General features: G+C 36.8%; 2 protein-coding genes across 4 annotated transcripts in view; one reads left to right on the top strand and one right to left on the bottom strand.

The window, feature by feature from the left end:
- Positions 1–19,312, bottom strand: part of ARHGAP22 (Rho GTPase activating protein 22) — a 398,531-nt gene extending 379,219 nt beyond the window's left edge. Inside the window, exon 1 of one of the 2 annotated variants that reach the window (XM_031956285.1) lies at positions 19,179–19,312. In XM_031956285.1, coding sequence (XP_031812145.1) covers positions 19,179–19,230 — 52 coding nt within the window. In that variant the 5' untranslated portion in view covers positions 19,231–19,312. The remainder of the gene's footprint in view (positions 1–19,178) is intronic. The other variant, XM_031956287.1, reaches the window with a different exon arrangement.
- Positions 1–26,692, top strand: part of WDFY4 (WDFY family member 4) — a 486,698-nt gene that overhangs the window by 72,302 nt on the left and 387,704 nt on the right. For both annotated transcript variants that reach the window (XM_031956283.1, XM_031956282.1), the window contains one exon: positions 11,734–11,859. The gene's annotated coding sequence lies outside the window, so the exon portion shown is untranslated. The remainder of the gene's footprint in view (positions 1–11,733; positions 11,860–26,692) is intronic.

Genomic DNA, 26,692 nt, shown 5'->3' with positions numbered 1-26,692 from the left:
CAGTATCATTGTTTAAAGGAGAAGATATTCACATTTAATTCCTTAAATCTCTGAGCCTTCTACTAACCTCTGAAATCGAGATAGTCCTTAATTCTGTAGTAATTTTTAACTTAACAGGCTCCCTTTATGATGTAACTATATATCTGCATTTTTAATGGACTGTTTGGTTCTCCCCCCTCTCCATAGACTCTTGGGAAAGCCTTGTGCTGAGCAGAGTCACAATGGTACTGCTTATTTTCTTAGCTTAGAAATCAAATTATTCTTTTTAAGCAGAAATAAAGTGTATTGATTCAAATGAGATGTTTGGGCATATGGATTCTAATCAGAGTTCTCTGCCAAACAAAAGGGGAAAAATGATCTGAAAGAACTTACCTTCTATGACTCTAATATGAGCTAATGAATACTAAAAAAGAGATTGGCTTCACAATCCTAACAGAAAAAAACAAAAACAAAATATAAGGATGAAAAATGTCTCTTGTCTAAACTATAACATATTGGTGGATGGCCAGTCCACTAAATTAGTGCATCTGGACTGTGTATCTAGGATTGACACTATAGAGAGACAATGAATTGGATCTCTATTTGAATAAGAGGAAAACAGCAGTCTGCATTGTGTTTGTGCAGTTGTGTAATATGTTAATACTTTTAATCAATCTATCAGAACCACATATCAAACACTTCCTATGTATACTGAGACAGCTAGATGGTACAGTGTATAGACACCTAGGCTTAGATTCAAGAAGACCTGACTTCGAATCAAGCCTCAGAAAATTCCTAGCTGTGTCACCTTGGACAAGTCTAACTCAGTTTCTTTAGTTGTAAAATGGTGATATTAATAGCACACAGGGTTGTTGAGGTGATCAAATTAGATAAATATTTGTAAAGTACTTACAACAGTGACTGGCACATGGTAGGTTCCATATAAATGATAGCTATGAATTTTATATAGTTCCTGAAGATCTGGTTTATATAACATTTGAATGTGATTTGTAATTTCTCTTATTTGTCAATGTACACAGGCATATAAATGTTACCTTTCAAAATATCTCATTTTAGGGGTATGGCTTCTTTATCTCTCCCTTGTCTCAATCTTTGCAGAAGGAGAAGAAGATACTAAAATCAATTAGTTCTTTCTTTTTCTTATTAAACATTTTTTTCTTTCCCAATTAATTTAGCACTAAACATTTGCAGAGAATAATTATATGTATACATACACAGTTATAGCTGTATTTCTATATATTCTTGCCAGGAAACAGGAGAGATCGCAATTTAAATCTTGCCTGTCATACCTTCTACCTGTGTGTCCATATGTGAATCACTTAATCTTTCCAAGCTTCAGTTTTCTTGTGTGCAAAATTAGCATTATAACATGGTACCTACTTTATACTAGGGTTGAGAAAACTGAAAAATGCTAAACAGATATTTTCTATTTAGTGCTAACCCTTAAAGTGCTAGATATATCACTATCATTATATGTATGTGAATGTAAATAGACACAGAGAGCCCAAATTTTCATTCTCTTGATTAATTTTTTTGAGGAATATTTAATATTTTGGCCCTTTGAAAAATTTTGTGCTTCAAATATAACTAAATATATATATATATGTATATATAGACATAAACACATGTATATATGCATGTATATATACATATATAATATTTATTATTAACATATTATCAGTATTTTTCCCTGAACTTATTATTGTATATTTTCACTTTGGAATATTTTAAGAGCTTTCCAAGCATCTTAAATGATAGGGTGATACCAACATCAGCAAGAGAAAGGGCAACATCAGCAACTATTATATGCTGAGCTGTATAGTCTTTTACTTTTCTTTTTTCTTCTCTCTCCCTCCCTCCTTCCCTTCTTGATTTCCATTCTTGAATTTCAATTTTCATTCCTCCCTCCCTTCTTCCCTCTCTCCCCTCTTTCTTTCTTTTCTTTCTTCTTTTCTTTTCTTCCTTCCTTCCTTTTCTCTTTCATTTTCTTTTATTTCTCTTTCTTTTTCTAAAATAAAATCAAAGACTTTACCCCCAGAGTTTCTAGAGCAGATAAGGCAGCTGATAGGAGATTGTTTTGGGGAAATAAAGCCTGAGTATGAGAAAGGACAGATAGATGCATGATCAGTGTGCTGTGTCAAAATCAAATGTGGCCAAGAGGCAGAGGCCAATGCTAGTCTCCAAACCAAACATCTGTAGAATTCTTGCAGCCAATTCTTATGTGGCAAAATTTTTATTCTCTTCACATTCCTTATGTTCTGTCTCTGGACACTCCCAAGTTTATCAATCTGTTCCCTAAAATGTGTTACCCAGAATTAAATATGACATTCCAGGTATGATCTAGCCAGAGGAAAGAGTTGGAATAATCACTGTGGAGCATGAAATGAGAATTGGAAAAGGACTGTTGAACGCAAGGGCTGCCATGAGCCTATTTAGCTATGAGCACATCCAAGTCTCATCAGTCCTAAAAAATTCTTCCTTGTACCTTATTTTGTTACCATCTTATCTCAACTATTTAAAAAATAGATTAGCATCTTCTTCCCCATCTTTTACCTGATCTCTTCTCAATTTTTTCCAGTCTGTTTTTTCTTTTCATAACTCTTGTTTATTTCAGTTATGTCTGACTCTTTGTAACCCCATTTGGGATTTTCTTCGCATACTAGAGTGGTTTGCTATTTTCTTCTCCTGCTGACTTTACAGATGAGGAAACTGAGACAAAAGATATTAAATGGTCTGCTCGGGATCCACAGCTAATAAGTGTCTAAAGTCAGATCTGGACTCAGGAAAATGAGTCTTTCTGATTCCAGGAACAGTAATCTATCCATTGCATTGCATGTCCCTACTACAATTATTAATCTCTCAGAATTCTCTAATAATTCCGTTATTGAAAAAATCCATTGCCTTTTGTCAGTACTCCTCCTTCCTTGATGAACCTTTCATTTTCTCTTGGCTTCTAAGTATCTTTTCTATTTATTGCTCTCTCATCTTTTGTGATTTCTTTCCCTATGCCTCAGTGTTGAGTTTCATCAAAGTTCTGTTCTTGGCTATTTTCTTCTTTCTTGGAAATCTCATTTATACTCATAGTTCTAACTGCCGTTTCTAAAAGTTGACTTCCAAATTAACCTTTCAAACTCTAATATTCCTCCTATTCTCTAGATTCACATTTTCATCTGGCTCCAGGATATTTCAATCTGGGGATAGCACCAACATCTCAAACTCAGTATGTAAAGTACTAAACATTTTTTTTTCTCCAAAATTGCTTTCTCTTCTCATCTTTTCTTTCGTACAACTATCACCATTATTCACTCATTCACCCATGTTTGAAACATTGGCGCTGTCTTTGTCCTCCTCTTCTCTCCACCCTTCAATCTAATCAGTCAAATATTATTGCATTAACTCTGCAATCCCTTTCATACCTGACTCATCATATTATTTCCCAATTTCTGTTACTACTGGTGCCACATTTACATTGGACCTCATTATCATATTCCTGTATAATTAATGTAATAGTCCTCTAATCACTCTTATCACGTTTATTTTTCATTCACACTGTGATCTTCCCACCATCTCCCCACCAAATTGCCTGTACTCTTCCCTATCCTTATCTCCCCACAGTGAAAGTTTGGACCTTGTTCCGTATTTGTTGGTTCTGGTAGGTGAGTTTATTTTATTTTCCCAGGCACTAGATCTCCACAATTGTCAACTTCACTCTGTATCACCACATACATATTCTCCTTTTCCAACTTATGTGTTGTCTTTCTCCATTAAAATGAAAGTTCTTGTTTGCTTGTTCTTAGCATAATGAATAGCATATAGTAAACAATTATTCATCTATTCATCTGTTTGTTTCTTTCTCCATCTCCCTTTCATTCTCTCTTGGCATCTATCTATCCATCCATCTATCTCTCTTTCTTTCTATCTGTCTATTTCTGTTTATTATCTTTGCAGATTTATCCTTCTCACCAATACTATATTCTTCTTTCTTGTGTCCAGATCTAATCATGTTCTTCTTCTACTCAAAACTCTTCAATGGCTTCTGATTGCTAATTTAAAAAAGTTAAAATTTCTTAGTCTGCTTTCAAGACCATGGAAAATTGAATACCATTCTATCTTTCAATTCAAGTCAAATCATTTGAAAAAAATAATGATTAAGTGTCAATTATGTGTAAGATACACATTTTCTCTTACTCTACCCCTATGCCTACCATTTCTGCCTTTTGAAATACTACCCATCTTTCAAGGTCAAGATCAAATGTAATTTGCTAAGTGAAGTCTTCCCTAGCCCCTACAATAAGTAAATGCCTCTTCCCCCTTTGATCTCACATGGCAATTGTGTTGCACCTCCCTCATACATAAGAGATATTGTGATTATTTATGTGTCATATCTCACTCCCTCATTAGATCATGGGCTCCAGAATAGCACAAAAGATGCCTGTTTGACCTTTATTATCCTTTACAGACCCTGATACAATGCTCTTTGCATACTTTTATAAGTTATAAGTTAAATATATAATTAGGTATTATTAAATGCTTATGGAAGTTTATTTGCTAATGACCAAATTAAATTCCTTACAATCTTTTGCAGATTGCATTCTGAATTAGACTTGGATTAAAGGTCTTTGGAGTCCTCAGCCTCTGGCAGAAACTTAAAGAACAAAATTTTACATAGCATAGAACATGATTTTTAAAACAAATATATAAATTCCTTTGTGAGTTCACTCAAATGCAGTTAGGAAAACTACAAATCATTAGCACCATGTCTTTGTTAAAAAGATTGAATCTGACAAGGGCAGACCTTGTTGAAGACATCTGTTATACAGGCTTTCTTGCTTAAGAGAATTAGTTTTAATCAGATCAAGAAAGGGTGGGTTACAGTGGTCCATCTGTCAGCCCAAAGGCAGAGCCCCAGTAGGAAGAGACTGGATCTTATTTTCTTGCCTTATTGAAGCTGGCCTTAAGTTCTCAAAGGTTTTGGCATCAGATCTCAAGTTCTGGCATAGACAAAATTGTGGGAAAGGCTTCACATCCTGGCTCTTGTTACATTAGGCCCAGCCTAGCAGAATGTAGGGACATCTATGCCCAGAAAGTTGGCTACCAGCTGATGATTTTCTAACCATAGCCATTTATGAAAGTACCTGCTAAGGCATGAGACAGTTATGAATTTATGAGGGAATACACAGACCAATGAAATCACAATTTTTTGAATCATTAAAGTATACAAAGAACCAGCTATTATAAGGGTACTTATTAAAAAGGGATGTTCCCTTTAAAGTAGAAGCATTATTTCTAAGTATTGCTATAATATCAAATGTCAAAAACAGTCAGCCACATCTTCTAGGAGGAAGGATGTTCCATTGAAAATAAGTAGGTACCTTTTTATCGTCAGAGTTATGGTGAGAATAATAATGGTTTTTTGGCAATGAATAAGATGCTGAGCATCAGATGACACGCATTCTACCATATCTATATAATTGATCAGCTCTAAAATACCATAGAATGTGCTTCTCTTAGACATAGGTAATGAAACCAATGGTACAGGGAATAAAGTGCTGGATGGACATAGTGTTAGGCAAATTTGAGTTTGAATCTTAAGTCAGACTTTTGCTAGCTGAGAGATCCTGCAAGAAGCAACTACTCCCAGCCTCGGTTTTCTCATCTGTAAAACAGGGATAAAAAGATCACTTACCTCATAAGGTTATTATGAAGATCAAATGAGGTAACATATGTAAATTGCCAACTTTCAAGCATAATATAGATGCTAGTTATTATTAGTAAGCCACCACCTCTGTAGCTTAGAAACCATGAGATGCTTTAACAGATAAGAAGCAGCAGTGTATATTGGATAAAGTTTTACATTTATAATCTAGAGACCCAGATTCAAAGGACAAACTATCCTTTCTTTCCTGTCCTGTCCCCAAACTGGCTATGACTGCAGCTTCACTCTAGAGAAATTCTTCTCTTTTCAGAAACACACACACACACACACACACACACACACACACACACATACACACACACTCCCTTGTTCCTGTTTCAGAAATAGCTAATTACAGTTTGCTGCCATGTATTATGCATGTGACCTTGTCTGAATCTCACATCCCACACTGTTAAAATAGATAATTTGTAGGAAGGGAGGGGGGAGTAGAATATGCATTTATTAAGTGCCTACTATATGCCAAGCACTGGATTAAGTGCTTCACAAATATTACTTCATTTGGTTAAAAGTAGGAAAACCTAGAGATTTTTAGATTTTGTAAATTCTAAATCCTTGGAAGATATGGGATCATAACTATTTAACATTATTATAGTTATCATTTTTGTCAAAATTATCATTATCTGATGGACTTGACCATTTTTTTTCTATTAACCAAATACCATCACACTGGGAAAGAAAATATATTTACTCAAATCTATAATTACTCAATACAGGTCTATTCCTCTTTCTGGGGCTACATGGTTAGAAGAAACTGTTCATAGGTTGGGCTTATAGCATTTAGAGTTAAAGGAACTCTAAAGATCATCTCATTTAACCCTTTCACTTTACAAATGAGAAAACTGATACCCATTGCTGGGCAATGGAGGAATCAGAACATATTTAAAGAGTGAATACAAGGAGAGCTAGGTGGAACTTCAGATAGAGTACTGGCCCTGAAGTCAGGAGAACCTCAGTTCAAATCTAGTTTTAGACACATGATATTCAATAGCTGTGTGATGCTGGGAAACTAACTTAATCTTATTTGGTGAGGAAAAACATCCCTCATCTGTAAAACGAGGCGGAGAAGAAAATGGCAAACCACTCAAATATCTTTGCCAAGAAAACCCAAATAGGGTTGTGAAGAATTGTTCACAAAAGAAACAATTGAACAACTCTGTGTGTGTGTGTGTGTGTGTGTGTGTGTATGCATGTGTGTGCCATGGACAACTTTATCAGTCTGGGGAAACTTAGGACCTCCTCAGATGACTGTTTTAAAATAATTTAAGGAAATGGTAATTGCACTTAGAGGTCGGTGAAAATAAAATAATAGTACTACTAATAGAAGTAGTACTATTACTAGTAGTAGTAGTTATAGTTATAGTAGTAGTAGTAGTAGTAGTAGTAGTAATAGTGGTGATAGTGGTGGTAGTGGTGGTGGAAATGGGGGTGATTATCCAAGTTCACATACCTCCTGAAATCAGCCTGTGAATCCCAAGTTAAGAAACCTTGATGTAAGCAGATTAATGAATTAATACTTTTCTATCTTAAAACAGTACTGTAGACAACTCTATCTTTGTATGGTACATTTTCCCTTTCTGATGCCCTCTCTACATTTATATCCATATAGTTGTATTTTATTGAAAAAAAAAGTTATGGATTTATCCTGAGAGAACAGAAAGTTATTTCAGTGTATTTGATGATTATGGATGTGATAATGGAATACCCAGTTCCTTTGGGTGAATCTAGTGCCAGGAGATGTTGCCAACATTTAATGGCATTCTCTAACTCTGTAGAAAAGGAAGTGGAGTAACTATAAAAGGTAACTGAAAAAGCTCAATGGAGTAGGAGTTGGGAAGGCCTCTGGCACTTAATAGCTATATGGCTCTTGGTAATTCAACTCTTCTCAGCCATAGTTTCCTCATCCATAACATGGGGGATAAAGCTTGTCGGCCTTGAAGGTCCCTCCCACATCTAAATCCATATTCTAATAATCCTATGAACCTATCAGGTGGTAGTCTCTGTGCTAAGAGTTGTATGAACTAATGTAATTCTCACAACACTCTTAGGAGGTAGGTCTTATTATTATCCTCATTTTATAGTTGAAAAGACTGAGGAAGATAAAGATTAAATTATTTGACCAGTGTCTGAGGCCATATTTGAATTCAGGTCTCCCTGACTCTAGGCTCAGTGCTCTAGTATCATGTTGCTGAAGATACAACAAATGAAACAATACCTGCTTACAAAGAGTTTACATTTTCACAAAACCAAAACACAATGTGTCAATGACTTCTAAGACTTATTCGCTTAATATGTTTAGAAGAATTTCACATGTTTAACCTATATTGGATTACTTGCTATCTAGGGGAGGGGGAAGATGGGAAGGGAGAGAGAAAAAATTGGAATACAAAATTTTGCATGAATGTTGAAATGTTGAAAACTATCTTTGTATGTATTTTGAAAATAAAAAGCTATTATAGAAATCATTCTTTTAAGAAAAAGAACATTGCAAACTTTAAAATATTATAGACACAAATTATAGATACTGGGCACTAAAGAATTCAGGCAATTTGTCCAAGATCATGCAACCATTGAGTCCAAAGTTAGGATTTATACTTAGATATTTTGACATAAAATCCTTTGTTTTTTTCCCTCTACTTTGGGCACAACAAAGAGAAGTGAGAACTACACCTACTCTGTATATAAAAGCACTCAGTGTTATTTACTTTTATTCCTTGATGTTCATGTGAGCAAAATTGGAATAACCAATCTTCATTAATGTCTCCAAGTTCTGCCAATCACTTCTGTACAAGACTTCTCTGCTTTAGTTTCCAATTATGAGATAGGTTTGATCATCTTTACTCCCTATCTCCTTTTGAATGAATAAATAACAAAACTCTTAGAGAAGGGGGAAAGTGGTGGCCAAGATAATGCTTGGAGAGGTTTCTTTTCCAAAGCGGGATTCATGGTCTTCTTCTTAAATCTATATCTCTCCTGAGTCCAAGTCCAGAGTTCTCTCCAACCCTCAAGCTACCTTTACTTCCTTTCCTTCACGGTCACCTCTTGTTTCTCATGGCACCTATTCCCTTATCCAATTTACCCTAGGAAGCAATTTTCAAAATTAAATTAAATTGCATACTTCTTAGTTTGTGGGTTCTTTTGTTTCCTTACATACTGGTAGCACTAAAAACCTTTGAGATAGAGTGGATTTTCTTTAGTTTGCCACCCAAATGTTGACCTTGAATTGTTGGCTTGCATGGTGATTGGCCTAGACTTGTTTGTGCTTTGTGGATTCTGCCTAGAACCAAACAATCTACTTTACCAATAAGGTATGAAAGAAAGGGAAGAGCAGGAAGTTCAGTGGGCAAAAAACTTGTCAGTACAAGAAGCTATTGGAGGCAACTGGTGGTGCAGTGGATAGAGCACTGTTCTATTGAATCATGAAGACTTGAGTTCAAACATGACTTTCAGATACTTGTTTCCTATGTGAGCTGGAACAATTCATCTGAACTCTGCCTCAGTTTCTTCAATTGTAAAATGAGGATAATAATAGCGCCTACTTCCTGTTGCAAGAATCTGAGATAATATTTGTAAAAACTGCTTATCATAGTGCCTTGTTCATAGAAAACATTATATAAGTGCTCATTTCCCCCCTCCATTGTTCAAAATAGTCAGAGATCAATATTCTGAAGCAATGCATAAAGAAAAACATGTTACATTAAATAGTAAAAAAAAAAAAAAAAAACTAGGTTATAAAATAAATGTCTGAGATAATTTGAAGTGATAGTTGGATTCAGCTGTGAAGTATGGGATCAAGCACAAGGATATTGGTTGAGACCAGGATTGAAGGTAGAGGGAACAGAGCACTGGATTTGGAATCAGAAGACCTTGACTGATGCTTGACTCTGACTCTTACTACCCATGTTATATTGGGCAAGTCATCATCTTTTTGAATATATTTCATCACATGTAAAATGATGATACTTGACTAAATGATCCCTAAGGGCCAATCTAACTCCCAAAATTTGATGAAATTGTAGGGGTTGCTGATTCTGGCAGCCTCATCTCCCTGGCAGTACACACTGTCCTTTTTGAACTGGAAAGGGTTGGGGTGCAACTATCTCTCCTCATCCAACAACAGCTGCTCTTGCAGATGCCAAAAGATGCATGTTTCAGGGGTGCCTGGAGACACTCCCTAGTGGGTACAGGGGGAGCAGCTGGACAACAGTTGCTGTTTCCTTCACTTTTTTTCCTTCTCTTGTTTTGTCATCCTAGAAAAAATAATCTTTTCTAAAGTTTACCCTGCACCAAAACTCAGAAACATGCCAGTTTTTAATCTATCAGTATGGACCACCTTTCTATACCCTCATTTCCCAATAATAATTTTTTTTAAATTATAGAACATTCTGAAATTTCCAAGTGTGTCATGTAGTTGTTGTTATTTTTTTACAAAGCAAGGGAAGCATATATAATAACTTCTTCTCATTGTTCTTATTCTCCTCCTCCCTTTCTTTCTCCTCTTTTTTTTCCTCCTATATGGCACTTGAAAGTTTAACAATCACTGTATATACACTCTTATTATCAATTCTATGAAGTAGATGTGTCATTGTTATTATTTTACAAATAAGGAAACTGAGACTCAGAGATATTAATGGACTTGTCTACCATCACATAAATAACAAGCAACTAAGGAAGAATTTGAATCCAGGTCACTGAGGCCATTTGCTGAGTGCTACCTTTTTTTTCCCTTCTTGCTATCTCACATTATTCAAATGTCATCCTCAACTATCTCCTCAGTTACTCTTGTCTCGAATGAAAAGGTGGCCCTTTTTCTTGCTAAAACAAACCCCATTGCATATACAAATGATGCTATTTCCACTTGTCTTCTCCAGCAGATTGCCTCCTCTATCATCTTCTCTCTCACCAATCCTCAATCTGCCCCTGCTTCCCTGATGCTTACAATACCATCCATGCCTTTACTATCCTTAAAAAAAGTTTATGAGTACAGCATGTGTGAGACCTGGACTGGATTTTTGCTCAGTCACTGAGGTTATCTTAGAAGAATCACAATGGAGAAGGGTGAACTCTCCTTCTATGATATTCTCTTCATGAGGAATCAAAAAATGTTAGAGATGGAAAGAACATGAAAATTGTATGTGCTTCTCTCTGTGTGTATGTGTGTGTGTGTGTGTGTGTGTGTGTGTGTACATGTATTTAACCTAATCAAACAACATTCTTGTGGCCAAAAAAAGTACACCTAAGAGAGCATTAGTAATATCCAGTCTCATCCTCAAACAGTGAGGCATAATGCCAAGAGCAATGAATTCAAAAGTTCAGAATACATTTATGTTTGGATTCTGTCTTTTTACTTTTACTATAGTGTGACCAAGGGCAAGTCATTATATTTCTTTAACTCTCAATTTACTCATCTATAAAATGAGACTAATTCTGTCTTGGTGCCTATTCTAAAGATTTGTTGATGGAATAAAAATAAGTAATATATGTAAAGTGATATATAAATGAGGGCTATTATTATTTAAAGACTGGGGACTCAGATGACTTTAGGATGGGTCACCTACATTATATAATTTGAATTGTGCTGTACAGTCAATCGTCTTCTCCCCATCAATAATATCTTCTTCATTTGCCTGCTGCAGGAGCATAAATTATTTTGTTAGAGAGATTCCTTCCCTTGAGACTTATAGGATTTCCCTTCTCAAGAGTCTACTAATTAAGACAGGAATAGTCCCTGAAGGTATAACATTTTATAGCACTGTCAGTTATGCCCTTTAGCAGGATTAGTTGCCAGTTTCCTAAGAGAGAAGTCTTAAGGGAATAAAGGACAGGACAGTCTCTATGGATAGAGAATAGGGACTTACCAAGATGATTGGTTGATGGGAAATCCATATATTACTTTGGGATTATTATATTCTCTGTTTTGGGGATATGTAGGAAGTTGTGGAGGCTACTTTCCAATATGGTACCTGGGACTCATGATCTTTTATTTTTACTTTCTCTTTTTCTCTCTTTTTTTTTTATAGCTAGCTACTTCCCTCCATCCATTTTGTTGAAAGCAGAGAAAAAAGAATATGGCACAGATTTCAGATCTAGGATGGACCAGAAGAGATCATCCATCTTACCTAATTTTCTACCTTCAGACATGTAAGGTAATTACAATCCAGCAGACATTTAATAAATACTTTGTTTATGAAAACCACTGAAGTTTTTATATATCTACCATTGGGAGATTATATTATATTCCACTAGATTCCTGCCCCTGCTCCATTTTACTGATGATGCAACCAAAATATTTGATAAATATTCTTTCATTCTCATAAGAAGCTGAGAGGTAATTAGATGTAATTATCGTATAGGTACAGATGAGAAAGTTAAGGAAGAAAGAGGTTAGATGACTTGTGCAGAGTCATACAGTACTAAGTATCTAGGGCAGGTTATTTGTCTGTGAAAGATCACAAAGCTGCTAAATGGTAGAACACTTATTCTGGTACATAGAATATTCTGAAACTCCCCTGAAATAGAAGTCAACAACTCTCTGTGAATATTGCTTTAACACCAGACTATGGCAGAAAAGTTGCTGCTTGCTGAATGGTTGGTTATTTAATGGGTCCAAGTGTTGTTGCCTTTAGCACAGTTATCCATCTTCATAGAAATGGAGAGCTCTTCAATCCCTGCCAGGAATGACTTACGGTTATTGCTTCATCGTCAGTAAGTCACCATGCTCACTCTACAAACCAGGTCCCAACTGCCCCAAGTGGCCCATTAGTAATAGATTAAGGCATCTCCTTAATGGTTAATAGATGACCTGCTAGGTGGAGATAGTGTATTTCCTCAGTTTTGGTTGCAGAGACTTATTGCAAAGCTAGAATACTTCGAAGCTACCCAAAAGCAACAACATGTGTGTGTGTGTGTGTGTGTGTGTGTGTGTGTGTGTAGTGGATGGAGGAGGGGGGTACTTCCTAACAAAAACCCATAATCCCACAAACCATTTTGTCCTGAACAAATTCCAACAGATTGTCACCCACATAGTGAGACTAATTAGGCTATACATAGGGCATAGCTGGGGAGCCCGTGGGAGCATGGAGTCCAGCCTGACTTCTGAGCATTTTCAGCCTAAAGAATGATGGGGTCAACATCATGTGCTTGATAAACTTTCTCTATTGACCATCTGACAGAGAACAGGGGAGGGAACAAGAGATGTGACTGTGAAGCTACAGAGGCTGCTCAAGCACCAGGAAAAGCAGACTATACACAACTCCAAAGAAACAACGGATCATACATAAAAATTAATAGAAGGTACTAGTTTAAAGAAAACAGCCAAGAGTTTACTTTGTTTTGAACATATTGATGATTCTCCTTCAGTTAGTTAACATGAAATAGCATAAAGAAAATAATATCCTATCTCCTGTGTTCTTCTCCATCCTTCCCTCTGTTCTCACCTTTCTTCTAAGGACCAGAGAGTAATACAAGCTTTTTCATTGAAAAGGCCTCTCCTTTTAATGGTTTTCTGGATTGTAACTAGGTTAAGGAATTGCATTACCTATGAGAGCAGGATAACATATCAGCTAGCTAACTGTTCTCAGGGCTTAGTTTATTTGATTAATTCATTACTTCCCTTAAGCAACCTTGCACAGAGCTGGACCAGGAGAAGGAGGAGAAATTAGGCTGTTACATTTATATTGGTGGGGGATGGAAGTCAGAAAAAGGCAGTTTGTCCTCCCCATTCCACACTCTCAGTCAGTCCAACATTTTTTAAGTGTTTACTGGGTTGCAGGTGCTGTGCTAAGTGTTGGGGATACCTAGAAAGACAAACAACAGTTTACTCTCAAGGAGTCAACAGCCTAACATAGAAATCACTATGTACTTTCAGAATGAAATTATATCCTCCTTCTGTATCAGTTTACTTGATCCTGGCAAAAGGGAACTTTTCCCTCTCTTTGTGTTTCTAAGAGAGTGGTTTTCCCTGGACAGAAGCCTTGATAGAAGTGAGTAGGTCTACCTGGGAGAGCAGAAGAGACATTGAACTGAGTTGATCAGCTATCTAGGGGTAATTGCTGCTGTTGACAGCCTATCCCAGATCATACTAAATAGATATAATGAGAGAATAAAATTCTGAGGCTCCATTTGCATTGAATCAATTAATCAACAAGCATTTATTATATGCCAACTTCTGGGGATCTGAAAGCTGAAATGAAATATTCCTTGCTCTCAGGGAGTTTCCATTCAAATGGAGGAGACAATCTGGTCATAGAAGAGAACCATAGAAGGCCCTGATAGATGAAGGGACCGGGGAAGGCCTCCTAAAGAAGGTGAAACTTGAGCTGAGCCCCACAAGAATCCAAGAAAGTCAAGAAAAATACCCCCAGTATTACCATCTTTGCCTGCTTTGGGGAAATGAATATCAGAACTCCTCAAAGAAAATCAAATTTGTCCAGATTTTAGCTCACCCATGAGATAGCCTGAAGATATCAGGAACCAGGTGGTGGATGAAACACTTCTGAATTTCTGCTCCATAATCAAACCTCTTTCTCTTAATAAATCTAACAGAGAAAAAAAATTTTTTTGAAAACTTGGCTTCTTTTGCTCCTCTCTGCCAAGTGGCAAACCTGAGTGCTGCAAAGAGAACAACTGTGTCAGAGTTACTGTTATTCTTCTTTGAATTGATAGACAATAGATAAATGTATTATTCTTTTTAAAAATACTTTTAGATCTGAGAATAGGCAGGGAGGAAAGGGTACAAAGCAAAGGAAATGGTCTCAACCTAGGAGTCTGCATGACTAAACTGGTAAAGATGAAAGAACTGAACCGGTAATGATGAAAACTGGGTTTTAGTACTGAGTCAGCCACTGATTCATTCATTATGAGACCTTGGGAAAGTCCCTTCCATTTATGGACCCACAGTTCCTCATTTGTAAAGTGATGGCATTGGATTCATGTGATGGTATCTTCAAAGATGACTTTCTTTCCCAATTGATAAATGGTTTAAGGATATGAAAAAGTAATTTTCAGATGAGAAGATTAAAGCTATCTACAATCATATGAAAAAATTCTCTAAATCACTATTGATTAGAGAAATGCAAATAAAACCACTCTGCAGTACCACCAAACACATATCAGATTCTCTAATTGACAAAAGCAGAAATGATGAATGTCGGAAGGGATGTGGGAAAAGTGGGACACTAATGAATGGTTAGTGGAGTTGTGAAATGATCCGACCATTCCAGAGAGTAATCCAGAACTATGCCTAAAGGGCTATAAAACTGCCCTAATGCTTTGATTCAACAATATCACTACTAGATCTATATCTCAAAGAGATCATAAAAAAGGGAAAAGGACCCACTTATACCAAAATTTTATAGCAGCTTTTTTTTTGTGGTAGCAAAGAATTGGAAATTGAGGGTATGACCATGGCCACCAGCTGGGGAATGACTAAACAAATTGCCGTATGTAAATACAATAGAATGCTATTGTTCTATAAAAAATGATGAGCTGACAGATTTCAGAAAAGCCTGGAGAGACTTCCACGAACTGATGCTGAGCAAAGTGAACAGAACCAGGAGAGTGTTGTACACAATAAACAGCAACATTGTGTGAGGATCTACTATGACAGATTTAGCTCTTCTTAGCAATATAATGCCAAAAGACTTCTCATGGAAAATGTCATCCACATCCAGAGAAAGAACTATGGAGTCTGAATGCAGATCGAAGCATACTTTTTTTTCCACTTTTTAAAGTTGTTTTTTTGTTTTATCTTTCTTGTTATTTTCCTCTTTGTTCTGATTCTTCTTTCACAAAATTGCTAATAATGGATATATTTAACAGAATTATACATGTATAATCAGTACTAAATTGCTTGCTGTCTTGAAGAGGGGGAGGAAAGGAAGGGAGGGAAAAATTAGAACTCAAAATCTTACAAAAATGAATTTCAGAAACTATATATATATATATAATTGGAAAAATATGGAATACTACTAAGTGCAAAAATAGAAAAAAAAGATGACTTTCATCTCTGTGATTATATGGATCTATAAGTTAATGGTAATAAAATGGGAAAGCACAAGGTGCCATCAGATTTCCCCATGAAAAGCCAGGCCTAGTTGGTCACAGATAACATAAGGATTGGATATACAGTTTGAGTTCTATCCCTGGACCCTCTCTAAGGTAAAGGATCAAGAATTGTTGATTTTAGTGCTGCATATATTATTTGGCATATTAATAAACAAACACAAATTATATACAGTGTAAATAAAAAAGTATGAAACCATGAATGAATGAAAATAAAATATTTCCATTGGTGGTACCAATCTGCCACTTGGGATGTACCTTATAGCAATGATTCCAAATTTACATACCATTCTTCATGCTCCTCCCCAATCAGTTTTTTTTTTTTTTTTTTTTTTTTTTTTTTGCCTAAGGGGAGTGTATGAGAAGTTGGGACCAAACCCTTTGAATCTTTTCCTGCAGGGGAAAGGTGAAGGGCAGATTTATAATAATTCTCTGCATGTCTCCATGACTGTGGCCTCTAACTGTTCTTTCCTGTGTCCCCTGTTCTAGTTTCACTTTTCCTTGTTACAGTCAGACCATTTTAAAAGATGATGTCTTATCTTAAAACTTCTGTCCATACATATTATTTAGGCCATCACCCAGGTCCACTCTCATATTTCACCTGCTACTAAAATGATGAGGCTTTTTGGAGGAAGCCATGAAATTTTAATGACTTAGTTCACTTACAAATTGACAGTATTTAACTTCAAGTGGATACTCCATCCTGCAGACCAATCCTTTGACCCATCCCTGATTCTCTATCCCATTCCCCACAATGACTTTTCCAAAGTCTCAAGAGCCTTCTTTCCTTAAGCCCACAACCCTCAACATTTTACACAGGTCCAACACTAGAAAGGCAGCAGTATTTCATCTGAGCTGGGCTGGTAAAGCAAACTTAAAGGCACCACATGAGGAGGGATAGTTTTATTCTTTTTATCTTTATTATCATGAAGGTGAGGAGACAATGCATTCCAAACAAACACAGCAGCCTCCAGTGCAAAGGCATGGAAATGAAAGGAGGAATGTCCCAAGTATAGAACAGAAAGAAGACTGGATCACAGAGTCTGAGGGGGGACAATGTAATTAAGATAAGTAATAATCTTATTAAGATTAAGAAAAATAAGAAAGATAAGCTAGGTCCAAGTTAGGTTCAAGTGAGGACTTCATAGAGGTCACACAGGTAATCAGTGTCAAAACTGGGACATGAACTCAAGGTTTTCTGATTGTAAGTCCAGCATCTCTCCAAAGCTCCTCCATCCTTTCCTTTAAAATTCACCTCAAAGGCTGTGTCCTCTCGGAGATTTTTTTGGACTTCTACTTCCTTCATCCCTCTAATCATGAATGACCTTGACCCAATGAATCTCACATAGGAACTATGATCCTATGAACTCTACCATTGTTTCAGGATTGGGTCCTATGGTACTACTCATGTGATCCCTATTACTCTTCAGACAAAAGTATGGCTTCCTGGGCACCCTTTCTTATGTGTGTCATCTCCCCCCTTGAAATATAAATTTCTTGAGGGCCTGAACTGGTTTTGTATTTGTATTCTCAGTGTTCAGTATAATGACTGGCATATAATAAAAACTTAATAAATATTTTTTCCATTTTTTCATTTATTCACACATTTTATCTGCACCTTTTAAATATACTTATTGGGACAATCATGTATCACAATTATAACGATTTGGGTTTGTGTAGGTGGCACAGTGGATAGAATACCAAATTTGGAGATGGGAAAACGAGTTTCGATTCAGCCTCAGACATTTTACTAGCTGTGTGACCTTGGGCAAGTCATTTAATCCTGTTTGCCTCAGTTTCTTCAACTGTAAAAAGAGATACAGGAGGAAATGGCAAACCATTTTGTTATCTTTGCCAAGAAAACCTCAAATAAAGTCCCACAAGAGTCAGATATGACTGAAATGACTGAGCAGTCTTTCCTCACTAGGGAATAAATTCCGTGATAGTAAGGACTATAAAATATCTATGACTGGGGTCTCCCCCAGCTCTGAGCACAGTGATCTGTACATGACATATGCATGTCAGCTGCATTTTGAGCTAAATGCTTTCATGCTTATCTAATAGTTTGCTGTGAGCAGCAAATGAAGTAATTCTTGGGAAAAAGCTTTGTAAATCTCAGAACTTTATATAAGAATAAACAAGAAAGGGTAAATATTTCTCTCTGGGTGTGTGTGTTTTGTAGTCATTTCTAGTGCCTTTTAATTTTTTTCTAGAATTGTTGTTTATATATAAACAGATGTAACCTGCATATAATTACACCTACTCCAATCATTTGCTTTGATGAACAAATATAGGGCTCTCCTGTGGCATTCAAGCCTTGCTATTATTTTTTTAAAAAATTAGATTATGAAGAAGTTAGGCATCTGCTCCATGCATAACTGGTATCTTCTAACACAAGTAACTCTCCCTTTCCAGAACAGTTGACTGGCACATAAATACATTAGAGAACAATAAGAGCTTCCTCTGCCACTTCCTCCAGTCTCTGGGCTCTCCCAGGCCTTTCTCAATATAGAACAGCTCCTATCAATTCCTTCACCACCACCATTATCATCACTACCACCACCATCATCAGTATAGCTGTCATTCTTGGTCCAGTAAATCTCTCATTCTGAGCAATTTTAGCTGCCTCCAAGAGTTGATCCATATACAGACTAACTTGGGAGAAAAAAAACTGATTGAATTTGGCCAAAACAAATTTTGATTTTTCTTCCAATCATTCATTTGACAAATAGTTATTCTGATATACTGTGTACAGGCTTATTTGTTTTAAGTAATTTATCTCATTGTTAGATTAACAAGATGTTCAACTTAATTCAACTGGTCATTTTCCCAGACATGATTCCTTGCTTTAGTGAGTTAATATTTAAAAACAAAAAACAAAACCCAGAGTTGTATGGATTGATGCAATCTAAATTGAAAATAAATCACCTGTTTATCCAAGTAACTTGAGACTTTCTTTCTTTATGCTGAGGTACAAAATAACCAGACATAAAGTAAAATTTTCAGATCTTGCTATATATACATTTATTGCATACTCTTGACTCTGAGTTTATTCCAAGTCCTGAAGCACTGGACCAAAATGTCCCTTTGGAGAGTACCCTATTGAGACTGCTCCTGTGTGGACAGCAAACTTAGTGAGTAATTCACCAGGGTGGTCCCATGTTGAACAATCTATGGGGGTGAACTAAGGACATATTCTTCACTGCGGCTTCAAATTCCCTTTTCTCAGTACATGGGCACTGCTGAGGAAGGTTCCTCTTTTATCCCCTAGCTAGACTCCCACTCTGTCTAAGAGACTAAAACTGTCCCTTTGGGATTACCCATTAGCCAATAACTCCCCATTACCCCAACAGAGCAAAGAAGAAATACAAGTAAATGATTTTTTAAAAAATCAAATTCTTACCGAAATATCTTGTTGCAAACGTCTTTCTTCTGCTGGAAGCTGTAGGAAACATAATGAAGCTGACAACCTATGTGCAAATTTCTTCTGTATCCTTTTTATACAGAACCAACCACATCCTCAAAGAGACAAGCTAATTCCTGTTTTCCAGTAATAGAAGATCAGCATCTATAGAAAAGAAATATATTTAGAATGCCCTTTATTTTCTGTTTTCTTAAGTTTTATACAAGGATCCACCCTGCGATGATTTAGGGCCCCCCAAGAGGCAGCTTGGTGTAGGAGTGAAAGCTTGGAGAGAGTGAGGAGTAAAGAGAGATCTGGTTTGGATACTGGCTCCAATGCTTACTAGCCATTCAGTGTGGGCCAAACCTCTCAGTCTCTTTGAAAGTCAGTTTCCTTATGTGTAAACAGGGATAGTCATGTATGTAGGATGTATATTTTAGCTCTGTTGTGAGCAAAAAAAAAAAAAACAAAACCCTCCACAACTTTGTAATTCTCTAAGATGCTACATAAATATGAATTGCTTCTACTATTCTTGCTTCGTTAGAAATTTTCACTTTTTAACTTGATCTAAATTTTTAAAGCAAGACTTTGCTTTTTGGGAGTTCCCCTCTCCCAACTTTATCCTTTTGCCCTTCAAATCATAAGGAAAAACAATGATGCTAGTCTTTTAAGATTGCAAAGAATAGGTAGAGGGAACTAAATGTGAATTCATTTTTCACTAATTTTTTTAAAAAGTCACTTTAAAATTTGAGAAATCACTGGTATCATAAAATAGTTCTTATTCATGTAAAATAAAAGACAGGGGTTGTTGCCTTCTCAAATATCAAGTCTTCTTTTTCTTTCTTCCAAGTTTCCAGTCTATGACCCTTCCCCATTCCAACCACAATTACTATGATCCTAATTATTCATTTATTCCCATTTTCTCTCTCAGAGTAAGGTCATAGGGAGAATGCTTATTGTTGGTAGTCAGTCTACGAAGCCATAGAATGGAGGCTCACCTAATAGGAATGCCTAAATAATAAATAAGAAGTCTAAAAGACTCTATCACAGTGCTTGTGCTTCAGTAGATCTCTTATTGGAACTCCATTGAAATCAGGTAAGATCCAGTATAATTTCTGGATCCTCTTATATAAGAGGAGCCATCCTTAATAGGGATTTTTGTGAGAGGGTTTTATGACCCCTTCTTGGGAATGTCAAAGAAGGGATTCTTGTATAGATACGGATTGGACTAGGACGGAATGAGATCCTACCTCATTCTGAGATTCTATGATTCAGACAAAATATGGGTTCTTTTTTCTTACAAAGTCTCTTTCCTATTTCCTTTAGGATGGAATATAAACACTTCTGTTGAGTATTTAAAGTCCTTCACAAACTGGTTTCAATCTTTCTTTCCAATGTAATGATACATTTCTGCTCCTCATCTGCTCACCATCCCAATCCAACTGGCCTACATGCTATTTCTTTTTTATGGCATTCCTTCTCCCACCTCCTTGCCTTTGTATTGGTTGTTTCTCATGCCTGACAACTTTCTTTCCATCTACTCTTTGTGGAGCTTCCAGTTCCCCTTAAAACTCAGCTCAAATGCTGCCTCTTAAAAGATGTTTTTCCTGACTTCCCCCTGTTAGTTCTTTCCCACTCTCAATATTACTTTCTAATTATTTTGCACATCTTTGGTATATGATTATCCATATATATATTTCTCCCCAAGGGGACATAAGTTCCTAGAGGTCAGGAACTGTTTCATATTTTTAATAAATGCATTTGCCATCCCTAGCACATAATGCTATTAAAAAAAAACATGTTTAATTGAGTAGAATTTCCTTAAAGAACACATGGCTAGACTATTTTCTAGTTCTAGAGAAAAGAGACTACATTTTATAGTGAAGAGAGGGACAGAGAAAGAGAAGGAAAGAAGATGGGATCATTTTCCCATTGACATAATGTTGATTCAGATCTGTTTTTTCTTTCTAGCTCTGGCAGCTTCTACTAAGCCAATCAAACCCACTAGTTAATAGTCTCTCTTTCAGACTGGAGTGAACTTGAACAGAGGGGAAGATGCTGTGATTCTCAGACCATCCTACACATCATTGATGGATGACTCATTCGCAAATCACTGCAGAGTGAGGGCAGCTATTCCTTGCTTCGCACTGGGCTTTCTACATATGCCATGTGTGATTTCTGCACTTTCTGCTTCACAGTGATCCTTGGTATTCTCCTGGAAGAAAAGCCAGTAGAACTGTAGGTTGGAAGAACCATTCTGGCCACATTATTATAAGTCCTTCCCATTGGACCTTAGCCATTTCATTCCAATTCAGCTACAGAATAGTTCTGGGCTTGGAAATATGGTGAAAAAAAAATTGCAAATGATGACAATAGGCAATATATCTAGAATAAGGAGAAGTTGCAGAAATTTTAAAATTAAATATCCAACATTTTGAGAGACAAACAAAGCAAAAGGAAAAATAAAAGGAGTCAGCTAGGTATCAGATAAAGCATTGGCCCTAGGGTCATGAGGACCTGAGTTCAAACCCAGCCTCAAACACTTGACATTTACTAGCTGTGTGACCTTGACCAAGTTGCTTAACCCGCATTGCACATGTGTACGCACACACACACACACTCAAAGAAACTATTTTCTTTTGATTCTTCTGCCTTTCTAACCACTCTTGAGCCTTCAGTGATATATGCCCAAGTGGCAACAACTCCCTTGTTCCTTGTTTTTTCTTCTTTCCCATATTTTCTCTTCCATATTCTTTTCTTGGTCTTTCAAATTGTTATACTTTTTTCTATGTCTTTTTATATCTTTCTATTTAAGGAGCTGAAGAGTAGCAATATCCATGATTCTTTCTTGGTCAACCAATTTCATCACTACTTTTCCTCTTATCTTTTTTTTTTTTCTTCATTGTGATGTCATTGCTAAAGCAGTAAGTTGAGGATCAAGGAAATTGAGTTCTAGTCCAGGCAATGCAATTAAATAATTGTGTGATGTCTTCCATTATTTCTCTTTCTGAGCCTAAGGTTCTCCATCTATACAATAGGGGTGGTAGGGTTTGGGCTGGAGAGTCTCAAGTTTCTTGCATCTTATACATGGTTCTTAGATCTACTTTCTATGAACATTTAGTCATAGACCTTCCCCATGATCTAATTCATGTTTTATAATCCAAGAGCAATGTATTAATATGAAAGAAAAATGTTAAATACTGGTAATTTTCTGGGAGGCACTTCAAAGGGGAGATAAAGGGGGTGGATAGGACTAAAGCACACTAACATCCTTGGGTAAGGAAGAATAATGGGCCAAACTCATCATGTCCAAAATTAGAATGTTAGGACTGAGAAGCACAAGATGAAACTTGTACCCAGAACTTCTGGCCCTAAAATGAGAGTCAGACCAATAATTTATGCAAATACACCATCATAGTTGGTGTATTCATCATAGTTAGAAGGGGACAAAAAGATTAAGAAACTCTTTCTCCTAATTTTGTTGATGAGGAAACTAAGATAGAGGATGTAAAATGATAATCAAGTCACATGGCTTAGTAAATACCAGCATTTGAATGAGAGCTTATGACTCAGTGTTTATTTCAGTATAACCTTTTGTATTTTGTCTTCCCTCCATAATTTCCCCTTGTAATTTCCCTGATTCTCTTGATGGTACAATCCCAACTTGGGAAAACTTGGGACGATTCTTGGTTCTTTTTCTATCCCTGTCTTGCAATCAAGTTGCTTTGTCCTCTAAAATAAGTCTCTCATTTGTCCCACAATCTCTTAGCTGTACCTCTTTTATCTTCCTTCTCTAAACAATTCTTTATATATCAGACATATTGCACTCACATGTGACCTGAAAAACCCATGATTTCAGCCCTACCCAGATTAAGATGTAATTTGAAAATGCATAACAAAGTAAATTAAGATACAATAAAAATAGATAATGTTAATTCATAGTTTTAAAAATTAGTATGTAGCTAGCAGGGATTCCTTTCTATTTGAGTTTGACATCATTGCTTTATACCATTGTCATAGTAATCTAATGATTAGGTTACTTTATTCAGTCATTTTTTCAGTCATGTTTGACTCTGTGATTCCATTTGGGATTTTGCTGATAGAGATACTGGAGTGGTTTGCTATTTTATTCTCCAGTTCATTTTACAGTTGAGAAAACAGGCAAAAGGAGTTATCTCACTTTTGAATCACACAACTAGTCATTGTCTGAGGTCAGATTTGAACTCAGGAAGATGAGTCTTCCTGACTCTCTACCTGGCATTCTATTGACTATGACACCACCTAGCTGCCCTGGTTAGGTTACTATGCTCCTCAAAGACCTTCCTTGGCATTATGTTGCCTATTAAATACTATAAAATGCAAAGTCCTTAACCTGACATTTAAGGAACTCAATAATCAGACAAATGAAATAACTTATTTTTTACTGATTGCATTTTTCCCTCTCCTGCCTCTGTGACTTTGCTTACATACTCTCTTATACCTAGATTCATCTTTCTCTCACACTAATGGAAAGCTTAAAAGATAGATTTATTTCTAGAAGGGACTTTAGAAGTCAACTAATCCAACTCTCATTTTATATGAAAAGTCGAAGTCCAGAGAATCATAAAAATGTCTTTCCCAACATCACAGTGTCATAGACAAGCTAATCTTTCTACTGTACATGTTGCTCCTTTTCAAGGAAATTATTACCTCTCTCAGAAAATGTTTTTCTTTGATTTCTTATCTAGAAATAACTCTTTTTTCTCAGAATTTCCTCATATCTCCTCTGGAGACACATTCCTCACATCTTGAAGTAGTTACATGTCGTGTGACACAGTGAATAGAAAGCTGGCTTTGAAGCTTGGAGGACATGAGTTCAAGTTTTGTCTTTGAAACAAAGTAGATGGGTGATCCTGGGCCAGCCATTTAACTTCTTAATATTTTAAGTAATACTTTAAGATCTAAGTTGTAAAGAAGGTACCAATCTAATTTGATAGAAGTAGTCTCCTCATTTGGTTATTCCCTATACCAAGTCCCTTGAAACCAGGTGGTGCCATAGTGCATAGAGTGCTGAGCTGGAGTCCAAAACACTCATCTTCCTGAGTTCCAATCTGGACTCAGACACTGACTAGGTGTGTGACTGGACAAGTCACTTAACTCTACTTACCACAGCTTTCTTATCTGTAAAATAAACAGAAGGAAATGACAAGTCACTCTAGTATCCTTGCCAAGAAAACCTTGAATGATGTCAAGAAGAGTTAGATTGAACAACATCAAAGCATCAAAGAATCTGGGTTCAAATCATGTTCTTAATATATATGCGTATGAACTTGAGAAAGTTACTCAATAACTTTCAACCTCAGTTTCTTCAGAAGTGGAACGAATTTATTGGATTTGATGATCTATGAGAGTCTTCCCAGCTCTGAGTCTACTATTCTGTGATCTCTGTTAAATTATATAAGTCTTTAGGGACTGGGTATATATATATATTTTTTTTCATGTTTATGATCTATGCAGTAATACAGCTCTTTTGACATAGTAGGTGCTTAATTAGTTGTCAAATCTCACTATTTGTTGTTGAACTGACAGATTGAAAAGAAGACAAGAAATGAATAATCAAACTATTGATTGATGCATTGTCTATGACTGGACCATTTTCTTCCTTCTTTCTTTACCTGGAGTTGATGATAAAGAAATAATTCATTTATGCCAGTATTTTGGATCACAGAATGAGACACCCAACTTAGCTTTCCTGAGAGTTTCCAGGATGTATAGGAAATCTCCCCCCACATAAATCCCTCTACCTTTCACCCCACACACACTTTTTGCTTGGGAGTATAGTATGGGGAGAGTTTCTTGATATCATAGTTAACCAAGTAGTGCACGGATCTTTGCTGAGTTTATTATTTAATAAATATTAATCATTCTGTAATACAATAACTCATTTTTCCTCTCCCCTCCCCCATTAGCATTGTGACTTCATACACAGCCAACCTATCATACCTCTTTCTCTAAACCAGGAGAACTGTGACATACACATTATTTTTTTTTCAAGAACTCATCTTCAATAAACACCCTAGCTGTCCTTAAATCGCCTCTGTATTCTATATGCATGTGATTAATACCCATGAAAGTAGTACATGTTTCAGCTCTCCAACTCTGTTAAGGAAGTGAAGGGCAGATTTTTAACCCACATTCTAGAGGTTAGGGCTGTGAAACAGAGAAATGGAGTCACTTTCCCAAGGTCAAGCTGTAGGGCCTACAAATAGGAAGGAAGTGCCCTGGCCCTGTGACCCTTGCCACCCACCTTCCCTGAAAGCTGATCTTACACCAGGTTACCTGGGTGGCTGCTCATCTGCAGGAAGCATTCCTCTGTGTGTCTGTGGTACCTGAGTCATCCAGCTCAGCTCCAGACTGCAGAAGGAGCAGCCAGAAAGCAGCAGGCAACTGCAGGGCACTCTGCCTGCTTAGGGATCTTCTTACGTAGTAAAAACTGGACCATCCACAAAGAACCTAACTCTTTCTCCTCTCCTCTCCTCTCCTCCTTCTTCTCTCCTTTCCTTTCCTTTCCTCTCTTCTCCTCTCCTCTTTTCTCCTCTCTTTTCCTTTCCTCTCTTCCCCTCTTCATTCTTCTCTTCTGTTTTCCAATCCTTTTCTCTCCTCTCTTTTCCTCTCTTTCTCTTTCCTCCCCTCTCTCTTCTGTCCTGTCCTGTCCTCTGATCTCTGCTTTCTTTTCCTCTTTTTCCTTCCCTCCCCTTCCCCTTCCCTTCATTTTCTTCCCCTTCTCTAGCACCTTCCTATGATCATGCTCACCCAGTGCCATCCTTCTGAGAAGAAGGCATATGTTATCAGGAAGGGGGAATTAAGGGACATCCTTAATAATTGTTGGAAGACAGTCGCCTTCTGAGGCTCCTGGCTGGGGGTCTTGGGATCTGACTGACGATGTCCAAAAGGGCAGCAGGTCGGAGCTCTCAAAGGCAGGAGCAGCTTCAGCTCTGGAAGCTCCAGCTGATGAGCTCAGCCTTGGTCAGGCTGGCAGGTACTCTCCTTAGTGCTGGCTTTTGTTCCTTGCACAGAGCGCCACCTTCTGGGGATGAGAGAGGAAGCTGCCCTCTGTCTTCAGTGTTGGATTTTTCTGGATCATTTATTCACTAACAACAAAAGCTTTTTATGAGATACCTACTATGTGTCAGGGACTGTAGTAGGTCCTCGGGGCATACAAGGGAAAAAATAAAACCCAAAAGAATACCTGGTCTCAGGAGCTTATAGTCTTTCTTGGGATGAGCAATGAGTGACTACAGTTAACAATCCAGGTAAATACAAAGTAACGGAGGGAGTTGAGTCTTAACAACTGTGGGTAGTGGGAAAGGTCCATGGATGGAGCTTAAAATCTAAGGAAGCTAGAGCTGCTAAGGGATGGAATGAGAATGTAATATACTCAGCCCAAACTCACCCCTGACGTCCATCCCAGGTTCGCTGCATCCTTTTTCTTTTGTTTTGTCTTCTATTCCAGATTCTCTGGATACTTTGGATTT

The sequence above is a fragment of the Sarcophilus harrisii genome, chromosome 2 (assembly GCF_902635505.1).
Source record: "Sarcophilus harrisii chromosome 2, mSarHar1.11, whole genome shotgun sequence".
NCBI classification, from domain to species: domain Eukaryota; kingdom Metazoa; phylum Chordata; class Mammalia; order Dasyuromorphia; family Dasyuridae; genus Sarcophilus; species Sarcophilus harrisii.
This window is presented reverse-complemented; position numbering and strand designations above follow the sequence as displayed.